At 51.7% G+C, this 15,716-nt stretch overlaps 2 protein-coding genes across 3 annotated transcripts in view; one reads left to right on the top strand and one right to left on the bottom strand.

Moving 5' to 3' along the window:
* The window catches only part of ACOT11 (acyl-CoA thioesterase 11), a 47,472-nt gene extending 44,864 nt beyond the window's left edge, over window positions 1-2,608 (top strand). For both annotated transcript variants that reach the window (XM_052636836.1, XM_052636837.1), the window contains exon 16: window positions 444-2,608. In XM_052636836.1, coding sequence (XP_052492796.1) covers window positions 444-599 — 156 coding nt within the window. In that variant the 3' untranslated portion in view covers window positions 600-2,608. The remainder of the gene's footprint in view (window positions 1-443) is intronic.
* On the bottom strand, window positions 739-15,365 carry LOC128044556 (protein FAM151A-like). Its single transcript, XM_052636839.1, has 8 exons — window positions 15,248-15,365; window positions 13,707-13,853; window positions 8,715-8,867; window positions 7,384-7,543; window positions 5,733-5,957; window positions 2,689-2,828; window positions 1,808-1,951; window positions 739-1,412 (listed from the first exon to the last, which is right to left on the bottom strand). The coding sequence occupies exons 1-8, from the start codon at window positions 15,363-15,365 to the stop codon at window positions 739-741; spliced, it is 1,761 nt and encodes a 586-aa protein (XP_052492799.1).
* Between the last annotated feature and the right edge of the window lie 351 nt (window positions 15,366-15,716).

Here is a 15,716-nt window from a genome sequence, read left to right as displayed (position 1 = left end):
GGACAAACATGATGAGAGTACAGTGTGTGGTGACAGAGGGAAGCCAGGGTTGTCAGCACCCAGAGGAGGGGTCAGGACAGTCCAGCTATAGGTCACGCCCACCAATCATGCAGTCCTCAAAGGCCCCAGGTGCTGCTGGTATTTGCTGCCTTCCTAGCAGGTGACTGGGCTCCCATGGTGCCTAAAGACAGTAAATAATCTGCCTGCAATGCGGAAACCCCAGTTCTATCCCTGGGTCAGGATGATCCTCCAGGGAAGGAAATGGCAACCCACTCCAGTATTCTTGCCTGGAGAAGGCCATGGACAGAGGAGCCTGGAGGGGTACAAGTTCATGTGGTCCCAAAGAGCTGGACACAAAGATGCCAACTGCCTGCTTCATGCCCACTCAGTAACCTCTTACCGCCCCCACCCCCTCCTCCTGGGTGTGGCTGCCCGGCCTGCAGGTGTCCTACTACAACCAGGCCACCCCGGGCGTTCTCAAGTACGTGACCACCAATGTGACCGGCCTCTCCTCTGAGTTCTACACCACCTTCAAGGCTTGTGAACAGTTCCTCTTGGACAACCGGAACGACCTGGCCCCCAGCCTCCAGACCCTCTAAGCATCGTCCCTGGCCACCTGACGTCCACGCCCACTCCATCCTGCCCCAAGGACATGCGTACAGTGCACTGAGGAAGCAGAGGCATTTATTCCTTCCTGCCGCCCCGTGGGAAGCTGGGGTCCACCAGGCCACCTGGGTGTCAGTGTGTGCCAACATCCGCCAGCAAGTCTTGGCGGTAGCTCTGGGGTAGCCTGTAGTAGACTCGGGTCTTCTTCACGGCCCTGGCTGCCAGCAGTGCTGCCCGCACAGACGCATAGAGGCCCCGGCCAGGGCTGTGTTCCACCGTGACCGTGGCCCGGGGAGAAGCTTCCAGCAGCCGGGCCACGACTCCAGCGGGGCTCTGGCCCAGAGGCCCAGCCTGCAGCTGGAAGGACACGGGTTGCCAGAGGCCCTGGCACAGCTCCAGCATGTCTGTGAGCAGCTGTTCCCTGTAGCCACTGCCCAGCACTTCCTCGGGCCAGCCTGGTGCCACCGTCACGTGGGGGAACACGTCGGCCACAGCTGTAAGCAACTCCCTGCCAGTCACGTAGCCAGGGACCCTGAAACTCCCGTGGGAGACTGTGGCACCGACCCACACGGGCCTAGACAGGCGGCCGAGGGCAGAGAGGGTGGCCAGCGTGGCCAGCGCCGGCCGCAGGGCGGTGGGCTCCGCTATGTGCACGTGGACCCCCCAGCGTCCGGGGTGCGAGGCCAGCTGCTGCAGGCAGGACTCCAGTGCCAGGGCACGGCCATCTGGGGTGCGGACGATGGGCACGGGCTCCCCAGCTGCAGGCTCCTGGAGGCCCACGTCCAGCAGGATCATGCCTTCTCGGTCTGGAAGAGGCAGTGGAGGCAACAGTGTCTGGGGTTAGGGCTATCGTGGGGGGTCAGAGGCCCTTGCTGAAGGTAAAGGGACAGCAGGAGGTAATGGGGTCTGTTGATTGGGTCTGGGTTCCAGGTGGAAGGGCTGCTTTGTGAATGTGCCTGGGGCTCATCAGAATGGCCCAGTGAGCCGCTAGCTCAGCTCTGAGGCCTGTGCCCGCCTCTGTTGCAGCACCATGTGACCGAAGCCTCACAAGTGCTGGTCCAAAGGCCAGGGGCCCCCTACTTTTGACAACACTGCTCCCCCACCTTGCAGCCCCGTTGCTATGGTAACAGAGACCTGAGTAGCTTCCCGAGGTAACCCTTGCAGTCGAGCTAGGAGCACAGGGGCTGCAGGCAGACCTTACCTGGGAGCTGCACTGTTGCTGTGCTTCCGTTGCCCTGGATGTCAGGAACCAGCCACTCCACGCTCAGACCCTCGTCCCCGGGCTGCTGGAGAGCAGGGATCAGGCTGCCCCCAGTGTAGTAGCTTTGCTTCCGTGACGTATTCACTGTGGGTCAGATTGCCAAGATGAAGAGGCCACCACCAGTCACGGAGGCCTTCTGGACACCATGAGTCCTCTCTAAGCCTCACAGCAAAGTTCCAGGGAGCTGGAGTTCCCTGTTTTGTAGATGACGGGTGACTTGCCCAAGGTCCTACAGCCAGTGGGCAGGGTTGCTGGGATTGGAGCCTGATGGAGCCAAGTCAGTCGGGCCCCAAAGCTGGTATTCCTCCCCCCTCACCTAGATGGCTCCCAGAGCAGGAATGTTGGGTCTGATGGGTCCCCTTGAGATGGCCTGATTGCAGGCTCTCCTCGGTTTGGAGTCAAGGGAACAGGGGCTTTGGACAAAGGAACAAGCATCATTGATTAGCAGGTACAGGGGAGGAGCCGTTCTCTGAAATGCTAGAGCAACCCTCACAGGAACTGTACTGCAAGGGTTTGGAATTTGCTGTTTCCAGTAGGAGCTCTGCCACGTTTAAGCTGGACAACTTCGTATAAATTATAACTGTTCTGTTTATCTATCTGTAAAATGGAACCTCTGCTTCACGAATCTATGGAGCTTAGCATTCCATCCCAGGGTCTGGCATACAATGTATGCTTCAAATGATTCCTTTGTCCTATCTCACGTAGGATTTTCCCCTTTCATTGGCCTGCCCCACCGAGCTCTGCTCCCATATTTACTAGGTGCTGCCCTGTGCAGAATCCACCCTACCACCCTTTCCCACCCTCCCGAGACCCCTCCCTACTGGCATGCTGCTTAAACTGTGACAGGAGAGGCTCAAAGAGGTCATAGTAGACTTGGTGGGTGGCGGTGTTGTCCCGGATGTAGAGGAGGTCGTCCACTGTCACGGGGTCCGAGGCGGACTGCCACATCGTGAGGGTGTACCTGGGGTCCAGAGAGCCAGCTCAGAGCCTGCATGGGGCCAGCAGCCCTTAGCCCCTCCTCCATGCTCAGAAGTGACCCTGAGCTGAGGTGGGGAAGCCTTGGGAACCCTGACTGAGGGCAGAGGCTAAGAAGGGAGATGGACTGTTCTGCCTCCCCACTTGGACTGTCTATTTGTGGGCCCTCTGTTAGGAAAGAGGACCCACAAAGACACATTTTAGGAATCAGTGAACTAAAATGGATGGGAATGGGCGGATTCAATTCAGATGAGCATTATATCTACACTGTGGGCAAGAATCCCTTAGAAGAAATGGAGTAGCCCTAATAGTCAACGAAAGAGTCCGAAATGCAGTACTTGGGTGCAGTCTCAAAAATGGCTGAATGTTTGTTTCCAGGGCAAGCCATTCAGTATTACAGTAATCCAAGCCTATGCCCCAACCACTAGTGCTGAAGAAGCTAAATTGAATGAAAAAAAAAGATGTCCTTTTCATCATAGGGGACTGGATGCAAAAGTAGGAAGTCTAGAAATACCTGGAATAACAGGCAATTACAAAGTGAGACAGGCAAAGGCTAACAGTTTTGCCAAGAGTATGCACTGGTCATAGCAAACATCCTCTTCCAACAACACAAGAGATACTCTACACACAGACATCACCAGATGGTCAATACTGAAATCAGGCTGATTATATTCTTTGTAGCCAAAGATGGAGAAGCTCTATACAGTCAGCAAAACACTGACTGTCGCTCAGATCATAAATTCATGGCCAAATTCAGACTTAAACTGAAGAAAGTAGGGAAAACCTCTAGGCCATTCAGGTAAGACTTAAATCCCTTATGATTATACAGTGAAAATGACAAATAGATTCAAGGGATTAGATCTGATAGAGTGCCTGAAGAAATATGGATGGAGGTTTGTAATATTGTACAGTAGGCAGTGATCAAAACCATCCCCAAGAAAAATGCAAAAAAGGAAAAGTGGTTGTTTGAGGAGACCTTACAAATAGCTGAGAAAAGAAGCGAAGGCAAAGGAGATAAAGAAAGGTATACCCATTTGAATGCAGAGCTCCAGAAAATAACAAGGAGAAATAAAACCTTTCTAAGTGAATAATGCAAAGAAATAGAGGAAAACAAAAGAATGGGAAAGACTAGAGATCAAGAAAATTAGAGACACCAAGGGACCATTTCATATGATTGGGCACAATTGAGGACAGAAATGGTATGGACCTAACAGAAGCAGAAGATATTAAAAAGAGGTGGCAAGAATACAGAGAGAAAAAAAAGCATACACAGAAAAACTATACAAAAAAAAAAAAAATGACCTGGATAACCACAATGATGTGATCACTCACTTAGATCCAAACATTCTGGAGTGTGAAGTCAAATGGGCCTTAGGAAGCATCACTATGAACAAAGCTAATGGAGGTGATGTGATGGAATTCCAGTTGAGCAATTTTAAATCCTAAAAAATGCTATTAAAGTGGTGCACTCAGTATACCAGCAAAATTGGGAAACTCAGCAGTAGCCACAGGACTGGAAAAGGTCAGTTTTCATTCAAGTCCCAAAGAAGGGCAATGCAGCCATGAAATTAAAAAACACTTGCTCCTTGGAAGAAAAGCTTTGACAAACCTAGAGAGCTTATTAAAAGGCAGAGACATTACTTTGTTGACAAAAGTCCAGATAGTCAAAGCTATGGTTTTACCACTAGTCATGTATGGATGTGAGAGTTGGACCATAAAGAAAGCTGAGTGCTAAAGAATGGATGCTTTTGAACTGTGGTGTTGGAGAAGACTCTTGAGAGTCCCGTGGACAGCAAGGCGATCTAATCAGTCAATCCTAAAGGAAATCAGTCCTGAATATTCATTGGAAGGACTGATGCTGAAGAGTTGAAGTTCCAATGCTTTGGCCACCTGATGCGAAGAGCTGACTCATTGGAAAAGACCCTGATAGTGGGAAAGATTGAAGGCAGAGGAAAAGGGAACAGACGATGAGATGGTTAGATGGCATCACTGACTGAATGCATATGAGTTTGAGAAAGCTTTGGGAGGTGGTGAAGGACAAGGAAGCCTAGCGTGGTGCAGTTCATAGGGTCCCAAAGAGTCAGACAAGACTCAGAGACTGAACAACTTAGGAAAGAGATAAGGGCAAGGGTGGGGGGTGGGGTGGTGGTGGGGACTTGGATTAGAGGTCAGGTATGAAGAGGGAACTGGAGAAGGAAATGGCAGCCCACTCCAGTATTCTTGCTTGGAGAATCCCATGAACAGAAGAGCCTGGAGGGCTACAGTCCATGGGGTCACAGAGAGTCGGACACGACTGAGTCACTGACACACGCACCCATGAAGAGGGAAGGGAGTGGCCTCCAGTGGGGAGAGGCTGAGAAAGGTGGTGCTGGGCAGCTCAGGCCAGTGCAGAGTTGGGGGAGAGGGTGGGCTCCCCCAATCCCACAGAGCTATTGGGGCAGAGGCTATAGGTGCGGTCTGTACACCCTCAAAGAATAGCTGGCTCCCAAGAGTGGAAGCTGTGGGAGCCAAATTGCCTCAGTATAAACACTTTCTGGAACTTCCCTAGTGGTCCAGGGGGGAAGACTGCTTCCACCCCAGGGGTTGCTGGTTTGATCCCTGGTTTGGAACTAAGATCCCACATGGTGTGTAGTGGGGCCCAAAACAAATAAGCAGAAAAAAATCAACACTTTCCCCTGGACAGGCTGCCTCAAGTGATAGCTACCCATTACCAGAGGTGTATGAGCAGAAAGCAGGGGCACGGTAGAGAATGTGAGCACCAGCAGAGGTTGGGCCAGATGATCACGAAGACCCTTCTAACCATCAGCATCTGGGATCTTTCTGGGGATTCAAGGCCCGGGAGTGAGTTTAGAGGGAGAAGGGGCCGTGGCAGGGGCCTGGGCGTTCCCACCTGTCAGATTGGCCAAGCAGCCAGCTGAAGTGGGGCCAGGCCGCCCTGACCATGACGGCCCGCACGGGGAAGGTCACCTTCTGGGGCAGTGCTCCCACCAGCTCCTGCATCTTCTCCACCATGGCCCGGGTATATGTCCCATTTGGGAATAAGGGCAGGTACCGGGTAGTCCAGCCTGGAGACAGGGTTGCCTCAGGATACTTCTCCTGGACCAAGGCCAGGAACCTGCAGAGAATCAGAGATGCTGGTCTTTTAGAGCCCCTTCCTCGTCTCCTGGGTTCCCATCAGAGTGCTCGGAAGAGGCAGGGTCTATCGCATCTAGATGTTAGAGCACAGTCCTGAAGCACAGGGTGGCTTGCTCAAAGTCCCATGTTAGGGGACTGAGTCCTGACTATGACCCTGGGCAGCTCACGCAACCTCGTTGATTCTTAAAAGGTGGCATGCTTTCAGGCAGGACAGGACTTCTCAAACATCCCCATGTGGATGAGGAGATGCACCCAATCCCCAGGTGTGGTATCTGTGCTGCCAGCTGTGAGAGTCTCTGAATTTTCAGATATTTTAAAATGTCATTCAAATTTTGAACTCTTACAAATAATAGGCAAATAATATCACCCTCTCCACCTCGCAGATTGAGTAACGTTCACTCCAAGATCATCCATTTTTAAAATCTTGGGCCACTGACTACAGTTTCAAACTGCTGCTTTCCAAATGCACCACAGTTAAAGACTAGATAAATACTGGGTGGATGTATTGTTAGCTGACTGGTTGGAAAGATGGTTTAATGGATGGATGGGTGGATGGATGAATGAAGATGGACAGTAGACAGCTGGAGGTTAGAGTCAGAAAGACCTGGCTTTATATGTTTGCTCTGCCAATTATTAGATGTAGGCAGGTCATTTAACTTCAGTGAGATAATTCCTATATTACAAAATAAAAATAATAGTACCTACCTCATTCTCATTGTAAGAGTTAAATGGTACTCTACAACCAGACTACTTAATGCGTGTGACAGATAATAAACATTCAACAGATTGAGCCTCAGTTATTGTCTGCTTTCTTATCTGCAAAACGGTGAGAAAAAAAAGGCTCCTAACCTGGCATTTCTATGGGAAGATGAACTCAGATATATTCTCTCCTTTCATGCGGCCCTCTGTAAACCTGAGCGCACCATGCAGCTGGTGCTATGTAAGTGCCGTTTTTGGCAGTACTGGGATCTGGGGGCGGCTGGGGGGCAGGTGGCGGAGGCTGGGGAAGGAGTTAGTGTTTTAGACTTTTCTAGCAGGCCCTGGGTTGCTAGACCAGGGTTGCCCTGGTCACTGTTTGCCATCCAGGAATAAACGTTATAGTAAGGGGACAAACCTGTAATCCAACAGTGATAGCTTTGTGAAATCAGGACTGTTAGGAGAAAGTGTGAGAGAGGGTCCTCAGCAGCCTTGGACGTCAGGGAAGTTTCTGGGGCAGGTAATGGCTGGTTCACCAGGAAATGGTGGAAGAGCATTCAAGGCAGAGGGAACAGGATGTGTGAAGGCTCAGAGGTCAGACGACCTGGTGTGGCTGGAGGCAAACTCAGCAAAGGTCCCCTGAGCACCTGCTGTACCAGATGTTGAAAGAAACAGACTGGACAAGCTGGAGCAGAGAGGCAAACACTCACTGTGTGGCATTGACCTCTATTGAGATGCCCACATTGGGACCCCTCTGGATGTCGGCATTGATCCACACAGGCCTTCGAACTTTCCCCTCCTCTGTCAGCCGCCGAAGGAGGTCCAGGGAGGGGCCCACAGCCTTGATGGTCTTGAAGTCTAGTTTGATGCCTGTGGGGAGAGGGCCAAGGGCTTGGGAAATTGGTCCCTTGTGCTCAAGGAAGGAGGAAACAGAAGACATGACTTCCTGGGACAGAGAGAGCAGGTATGCTGTGTGTGTCAGGGGTGGGAGGGAAGACAGGGACGGAATTCTGGGTGGGTGTGAAGGCTTCAAACAGGCGGAGCTCTGCTGGAGAGAAAGACTTGCCCGTGTAGGAGTGATCTTCCATCCCTCATCCCGAAGGGGAAGAAGCAAATGATGGCTAAGGGCTTGGGACTTGGGGCTGGTGCAGGTATTGTCAAGAATCTGATGAAAAGGGACTGTGACTCTTGGACAGGCAAGCTCAGAGGGTCCTAAGCCACACAAGGCTTAAGAGGAGATGAGGCTGAGGAATTAGCAAGAGTCAGTTGCTCAGTTGTGTCTGACTCTGCAACCCCTTGGACGGTAGCCCAGATTCCTCTGTCCATGGGATTTCCCAGACAAGAATACTGGAGTGGATTGCCATTACCTTCTCCAGGGGATCGTCCCCACCCAAGGATTCAACCCAGGTCTCCTGCATTTCAGGCCGATTCTTTACCAGTTAGAGAAGGATGCTGAAAGCCAGGCCAAGGAGATCATAATTTGTCCTGAGGACAATGGGGAGCCATGGAGGGTTAAAGCAGGGAAGTGACACAACAGTTGGCATTTTGGAAAGCTTACCCGGGTAGGTGTTTGGTAGAGTTTGGAGGCAGGAAGCCAGTGAGGAAGGAGGTCCAGGAGAAAGATGATGTGAGTGGGACTGGATCGGGGGTAGGGTTCAGGGTTAGAACTGGCAGAGGCAGCAGCTGAGCAGATGTGGGGGATGAGAGAGAGGCATTAGTGTGATGCCTGGATTCTTTTGGTAACAGCCAAAGAGACATGGGTGGGGAAGGTGGAATTGGCTTTGAGCTTGTTGTATCCAGTTCCATGGATTCAGGGGGCCTGAATGGTCATGTCTGGCCTTTTGCAGCTTACCCTGCACGTTCGCATCCCTCGTTTCACCCATCTTCCCTGAGCCCAGGCCTCTAGAGTGGTCTGGGAAACTGAGGCAAAGAGCAGCTCTTAATAGGGATTGGACTTGTCTCCTAGTGGAGCAACCCTTACGCATGTGGCCTGAGGACCGGAGGGCCTGGCAGCTGGGGAGGGCCTGAGAGAAGTCCTTACCCTTCTTGGAAGAGGCCAGCACAGCCTCCAGCCACTGCTCTACGGTGTTGTCACTGTAGACGGCTGGGGGGTGCGCCATGATGGCAACTCCTGTCTCGTTGACTGTGCCGAGCCCTTCTGTTGTGATGTCTGCCTCCAGGACCATGACATCACCTGTGAATAGGACAAACTCGATCAGTTCCTCTTTTAAATCTATTTTCCTCATCAAAGTGTTAGTCATTTATCATAGAACATTTGGAAAATATAGAAAAGCAGAAAGGGAGTTACTAACCCACATTTCCATCCGTTTTTATAATTTTTACACAGTTGAGACCACTCTTTTATATGTGTCACTTAAAAAAAAAAAAGCTACAAAAGCCCTGATTGAGGGTGGTCCCCCCGTTTCGGTTAGCTACTCCCCGACCTTTCCTGGGACATTTCAGTAGTCTCCAAACTTTTGCTACTAACAAATAAGGATGCATCTTTTTTTCTGATTTTTCTGATTATTTTCTACCCTGCCTTGAGGAACTTTCGTCAGGGCCATGCAGGGTCGTTTGGCTGTTTTTGATGAATTATTTCTGGTTGCTGGGAGCAGACTCTAGTTCTGCAAGCAGGGGCTGCTCTTCATCGCTGTGCCCAGCGTTCCCACTGCAGTGGCGTCTCTTGCGGAGCACGGGTTCCAGGCGCACTGCACTGGTTTCAGTCGTTCCAGCACGCAGCCTCAGTAGTGCCGACTCGCGAGTCCAAAAACTCTCAGGTCAGTAGTTGTAGCACATGGGCTTAGTGGCTCCAAAGCATGTTCCTTCCTAAACCCTGGATTCAATGGATTCTTATCCACTGTCCTTGTTCCGTCGCTAACTCATGTGTGGATCTTTATGACTCCATGGACTGCAGCATGCCAAGATTTCCTCTCCAGTATCTCCCAGAGTTTGCGTAAACTCATGTCCATTGAGTCAGTGATGCCATCTAACCATCTCATCCTCTGTCGCCTCTTTCTCCTCTGGCCCTCAATCTTTCCTAGCATCAGGGTCTTTTCCAATAAGCAGGCTCTCTCATCTGGTGGCCAAAGTTTTGGAGCTTCAGCTTCAGTCCTTCCAGTGAATATTCACGGTTGATTTCCTTTAGGATTGTCTAGGTTGATTTCCCTGCAGTCCAAGGGTCTCTCAAGAGTCTTCTCCAGCACCACAGTTTGAAAGCATAAATTCTTCTACCTTCAGCCTTCTTTATACCACCAGGGAAGGCCGCTGTATTGTTTTTAAAGCCCATATTATCAAATTACTATCTAGAAAAATTCTTGTGACTCATATGCCTGCCAGAAGTATGTAAGCTGGTCCATCTCTGGAAACCCTTAAGGGCACTGAGGGTTGTTATTGTTTTTGTCTTTTAAATGCATACAGTTAACTCCTGAGGTGGCTGTGTGATACCCATTGGGAGAGTTCAGTCCAGGAGAGAGTCAAGGACTTTGAGTGCAAAGCAGGCTGCCAAGAGCAGGCCAGGCTCTCTGACCAAGGAGTAGAGTAAAGCCTGGGTGGAGTCACTATGAGCGCCTGATCCATCACAGACAGTAGGCATCAGAGGGACCTCTTCTGTTTTATACTTGCAGCCCTGCTCCCCTCAAAGTCCATTCACCTATACCTGATTGTGTTACTTCTATCAAAAATTCAAAACAGCTCTGGCTTTAGTCCTGAGAATCCAATCCAAATGCCTGCCCATAGTCTGTGAGGTCCTGTAGGACCAGGCCTGGCAAACTGCCCTCTCACCTCGAGTCCCTCTCTCCCTCAATATCTAGCTTCCATCCACTCCTGTTTCTCCAACATCAGTGTGCACACAAACCACCCAGGAACTGTTCAAATGCAAGTTCTGCTCAGTAGATCTGGGGTGGGGCCCAAGACACCTACCAAGCTTCCCAGTGATGCCCAGACTGCTGGTCCACAGACTGCACTTTGAGCCTCAAATCTTAAATATCTTGTCTCCCATCTCTGGGCTCCTACATCTGGCTGTTGCCATGGCAACACTCTTTTCTCCACAGTTTTACTAGGCCACCTCCAGCTCATTTGTGGGTGTTGGCTTAAAATATCAAGGAGGCCATCCCTAAACCACACACACGGTCAAAGTCAGGCTGACGGCTTATCCTCTGAGCGCACAGCCCCCATGTAACTACTCATATAGCACCATCCTCCCTGAGCCTGAGGGCTAGGAGCAGGCTCCAGGTCTGTGGTGCCCATCACTGGGATTTCCAGTGCCAAGATGGTACCAGGCCTAAAAAAGGAGCTTCAGAAATGTTTGTTGGATGGTAAAAGGCTGGATAAATGAACGATAGAAAAAGCTGAGATCAGGGACCTCCCTGGTGGTCCAGTGGCTAAGACTCTGTCCTCCCAGTGCAGATGGCATAGGTTTGGTTCCTGGTCGAGGAACTAAGATCGCACAGGCCTCACAGTGCAGCCAAAAGAGAAAAAAGTCAAGTTCAACCAGCCCAGGTCCAGAAAAGTAAAAGAGCTTGCACACAGTTGCAGAGAATTTTTGTAAATTTCTCTGAAGCCTAGGTGTCTGGATTTCCAGAAGCGAGAGGACGCTGAGTGCCAGGCTGTCCCCAGCACTGTTTCAGGCACTTTGCACTGTCCCATTTCATCCTCATATTATATCTCTGGCCCAGTGCTCCGGAATCCTTGGTGTCCTCACTGACAAGATGGGGATGAATCTCTCTGGCCTTTAACTATAGCACATGGACATAAATTATGTTGTATTAAAAAAATAAAAATTAAAAACAAAACGAAACAAAACCAGGTTGTAAACTGTGAAGGGCTATATGAAGGTAACTTTTATTTCTATGGTTTTCTTGTCTTAACTTGGTTACCCAGGAATGCTGAGAGAGGGATCCAGAGGGGTTTGGGGCCCAGCAAGGCCCAGAGAAGTCAGGGCCCAGGTGGGTAGCTGGGCAGATAAGAGGGTAGCTAAAGAGAATGGATGCTGAGAGGTCTCCTTCCCCATCTAAAATGGGCCAAGTCCGGTCTGGGGAAGGTGGCGGTACACTGGGAGGGAGCCAGGGCTGGAACCCAGGTCTCAGTCCTGGTGAGTCTCTGAAGCTGCTGCCTTGTTTGACCTGCACCGGCTGCCTCCCTTGAGATGCTGGTAGCCCCTGAACTCGGGACCATGTCTCACTCGTTTCTACACCTCTTCCTGAGCTGGGTGCAGAGCAGGGACCCAGCAAATGCTCAGTGAGGGGGACTAAAGATGGATGGACCTAACCTGCCTCCTTGTGATCAGCACCTGGATCCAGCTTCCTCCTGCGCAGCCATTCACACCTGTTTGGGGCCTTCCAGATCCTGAGTCTGGGAGACAACTGCTTTGGGAGGCAGGGGGTGGGTATGAGGGAAGAGGAGATGAGGGAAGATTCATGTTCCTGCAGCTCCAGTAGCAGCCCTGGTGCTAAGCAATGCAGACAAGTGAGGAGTGCTGGTCTCCACAGGGAGCCCACAGGACGTCCCCAGGCCCTCCCTCCCTCCCTACCCATGAGCTCTACACATCACATCCGGGAGGAGGGGCACCATGGCTCCGCGTGCAGACCCTGTACCCAAGGCTGCCAGCTTCCAGTCCCCGCTTTAATACTTGCAAGCTGTGTGACCTTGGACAGGTTACTTGAGTTCTCTGTGCCCCCTTTCCATCACTTACTAGAGGTAAATAATAAAATATCCATTGTGTTGCATACACTGTGTTTCAATCATCATCTACTTGGAGTAAATCGCTCAGTTACTCTGGGGTATTCCTATTGTTTCAGCATAATTACTAATAATGACCTCTTTCATGACCAAGTTTCCTGGTTTCATCCTACCAGTCCACTTTTGGCAGAGGAAGTGGTTTGAGCTGCAGATGGTGAAGTCACTTGTCCCAAACCACTCCTTTGGTAAATGGTGAAATGTAGAATTTGAGCCCACTCCTGTCTGCCTCCCAAGCCTTAGCTCTAGCCCCTCCCATCCACAGAGATGTCCGGTGTGACTTCGCCCCCCTAACTCCGGCCTACCATTGCTTGCCCTCAGGATCCTTACCCCAGCTGTGGAGCCACCCTCCTCCCCTAGACCTATGGAAGACCTCAGGTCCTTCCCACCCCTGTGGCTATACTGACTGGTTACTCTGGTTATTGGGCACCACCTGTTTGGGGCCCTTAGCTTTCTTCTTGGCCAAGGTCACAACTTGGTGGGGCCTGATCCTTATCTGCTGCCCTGGGACTTACCTGAGATGAGCCTGGGGCTGGCAGAGCCTCTTTGCCTTCCCTCAGGCCTTATCTCTCAGATAAGAGTTCTCCCTCTTGCCAGGGTTCTCTAGCTCCTCCTCCTCACCCAAGTCTGACCATTAGCCTCGGAATCCTGAAGCAGTAGCAAACTGGCTCCACCCAGCCTGTGGAAGCCCTCCCCTCTGCTGACCACCAAGCCTGCCTCCCCAAGAGGTCTAAGGACTCATTCATTCATTCAGCAAACCTTTCCCTGTCTCTTACTCCCAGGCCCCCTGTGGTGACGCTGCAGGAGGTAAGCGCCAGAGGCCTCGAGCCTGGGTCTCGTTCTGCTTCAGACCTACTGCGTGACTGTGGACAAGAACCTCTCCCACTCAGGATCTAACTTCCCTAAAACTGAGGGTTTTGGGTAGAGCAGTGGTTCTCAAAGTGTAATCCCGGGCTCACAACAGCAGTGCCACCTGGAAACTTACTAGCAATGCAAATTCTCAGGTCCCACACCAGAGCCACTGAATCTGAAACTCCCTTCTGAAGAGTGCACAAATTTGGAGCCCCTTCCTTTCACCTTGAAAAGATGACAGCAAGATATGACCTTGGACCCAGACATCTCCCTACAACCTGAGCCAGTCACATAACCAGTGAGCCCTCACTTTCTCAAGTGGATGGCAAGAATGCGGCCATACCCATCCTGATGCTACCTCACACGTAATGCTGTCTTAGCCCTGCCTCCACCCTCCCTCCATCTTCACCTCTGCCCCAGCCTGCCCCATCCTGGCAACTGGACTTACTGCTGAGGGCAGCCTTCATCTGCTCCTTGCTGTTGGCACCGTGGTACCAGGTGACCAGCAGGCCATCCCTTTGGCTGATCTGACCCAAGCTTAGCAGGTAGTCCAGCATGTCTGCATCAGAGCGGCAGGGCCCATCCTGTTCACAGCCTGGAATCAAGGCCAAGGAGGCTGTTAGCATCAGTTCTTGCCCAAGCCCAGGAATCTTGTCTGTATATCCTACTAACCCTCTCTGGGCCCCAGGGCCATGTCCAGCCTGCCATCTAGCATAGACAGTGGACCCCAGAGTCATCAGTGCTGTGAGAGAGAAACATGTGGGGCCCTGAGCACAAGGATGCTCTGGACCAGCCTGGGGACATTGGAAAGTTCATTGATAAGGGAACATTTAAGGGAGACCTAGAAGGATGGGTGTGTAAATTAACCGAAAGAGGGGACTAGGTTATTACAGACAGAAAGAAGAGTACAAGCAAAGGTATGGTCATAGGAAATGTGTGGTTGCATAAAAGAATGGCCATTGCCTTGGTACAGATACGGAGAAATGAGATAGGACAAGATTGGAAAAGAGGGCTGTGATCTGGTTGTAAAGGACCCTGGGTGCCGGCAAAAAAAATAGGGGGCGGTATGTGCTGAAGATAGCAAGCAACGTTGTGTTTAGAAAGTGCTCCTCAGTGGCAGGGCGAGCGTGGGTTGGTGAGAGCAGGCTGGTGGCAGAGACTGTGTGGGAAGGGGCGGGCTGAGGCAGGGGTCCAGCAGGAGAGGGGGAGCTGAGAGGTTAGGGTGAGCAGGGAATGGAGATAGAGGATGGGAAGGAAGAAGCCTCGAGGCACAGGACTGAAGATACAGGCATGAGGCAGAAGGAGAGGAGGCTGCTCCCAGGTCCCCATGTGGATGGAAGGCCCTTCATCAGGAGAGGGTGCAGGGGTGTGAGGGTAAGTTCAGCCCAGCCCGCCGAGCTTGTGATGCCTGAGTGACCTCCAAGGAGAGTTCATCCAGGAGCATGGAAGGATAGCTGAAGCCTGGTAAAGGAGGAAGGGAAACAAAGTTAATGAAACTGTTGTTTGGAGATCAAATCTTGGTGGGCTTGGTGATGGGAGGGGCAAATAGAGCTGTGGATGGGGGATAAGTCTTGGTAGTCAATTCGAAAGGAAACCAACTCTGAACCCTCATGGGGAGGACTGATGCTGAAGCTGAAATGCCTGTAAATTGGCCACCTGCTGCGAAGAAGTACTCACTGAAAAAGACTCTGATGAGGGGAAAGATGGAAGGCAGGAGAAGGGGACGACAGAGAGTGAGATGGTTGGATAGAATCATAGCCTCAAAGGACATGACTTTTACCAAGCTCTGGGATAGTGTAAAGGACAGAGAGGCCTGGTGTGCTGCAGTCCATGGGGTCGCAAAGCGTCAGAGACGACTCAGTGACTGGAGAGCAGCAACAATGGGGAGGAGGGCAGGGGCCAGCGGGGCTGTCGGCGGGGACAGAGCCTTATGCGGCGAAAGAGTGAGGGGTGGGGAGACAGCCAGATGGCGCGGCTAGGGGCTCCTACCTGGCAGGACGGTGCGTTTCTGCAGCGAGAAGACCACGATCATTGCGATGGCGAACACCATAACCGCACTGACACCACCCACAATGGCCCACTTCCAGCACCCCTTGTTGTTTGCCATGATGACCTTCTGAGGGGAATGCCCCTCAAAGGGCAGAGTCTCCTGAGGCTCTGAGAGCTGGGATCCAGAGGGAGGAAGGAGCCTTGACAGTGCTTAAATCTCCTCCTGGCAGAACAGCTCCTGCAGGCCTGGAATGTCCCAAGAGACAGCTTCTGAGGCCCCGCCTACCTCCCACCCTCCTCCTCCTCCCTCTCTTCTAGGATCTTAACAGGTCAAGCAGAAAATCCCGTCACCTCCAAAATGACCTTTGAGCACAGTAAGAGACAGCAGCAGATGTTAGATGGAGCCACCACTGCCCTCCCCTCCAGCAACCTGCTGCCTGTCTGCTCCAGCCTGAGAGTTGGGGGGCCA

The sequence above is a fragment of the Budorcas taxicolor genome, chromosome 3 (assembly GCF_023091745.1).
Source record: "Budorcas taxicolor isolate Tak-1 chromosome 3, Takin1.1, whole genome shotgun sequence".
NCBI lineage: Eukaryota > Metazoa > Chordata > Mammalia > Artiodactyla > Bovidae > Budorcas > Budorcas taxicolor.
The sequence above is the reverse complement of the archived record's forward strand: the minus strand, read 5'-3'. Positions and strand labels throughout refer to the sequence as shown.

Bases quoted from the DNA above. Each gene is read 5' to 3' on its own strand.
- LOC128044556 (XM_052636839.1), bottom strand. From the start codon at position 15,365: ATGGCAAACAACAAGGGGTGCTGGAAGTGGGCCATTGTGGGTGGTGTC. The intron at 8,868-13,706 runs GTAAGTCCAGTT...TCCTATTCACAG, and splicing joins GATGAAGGCTGCCCTCAGCA to GTGATGTCATGGTCCTGGAG. The intron at 7,544-8,714 runs GTAAGGACTTCT...CTCTCCCCACAG, and splicing joins GCTGGCCTCTTCCAAGAAGG to GCATCAAACTAGACTTCAAG.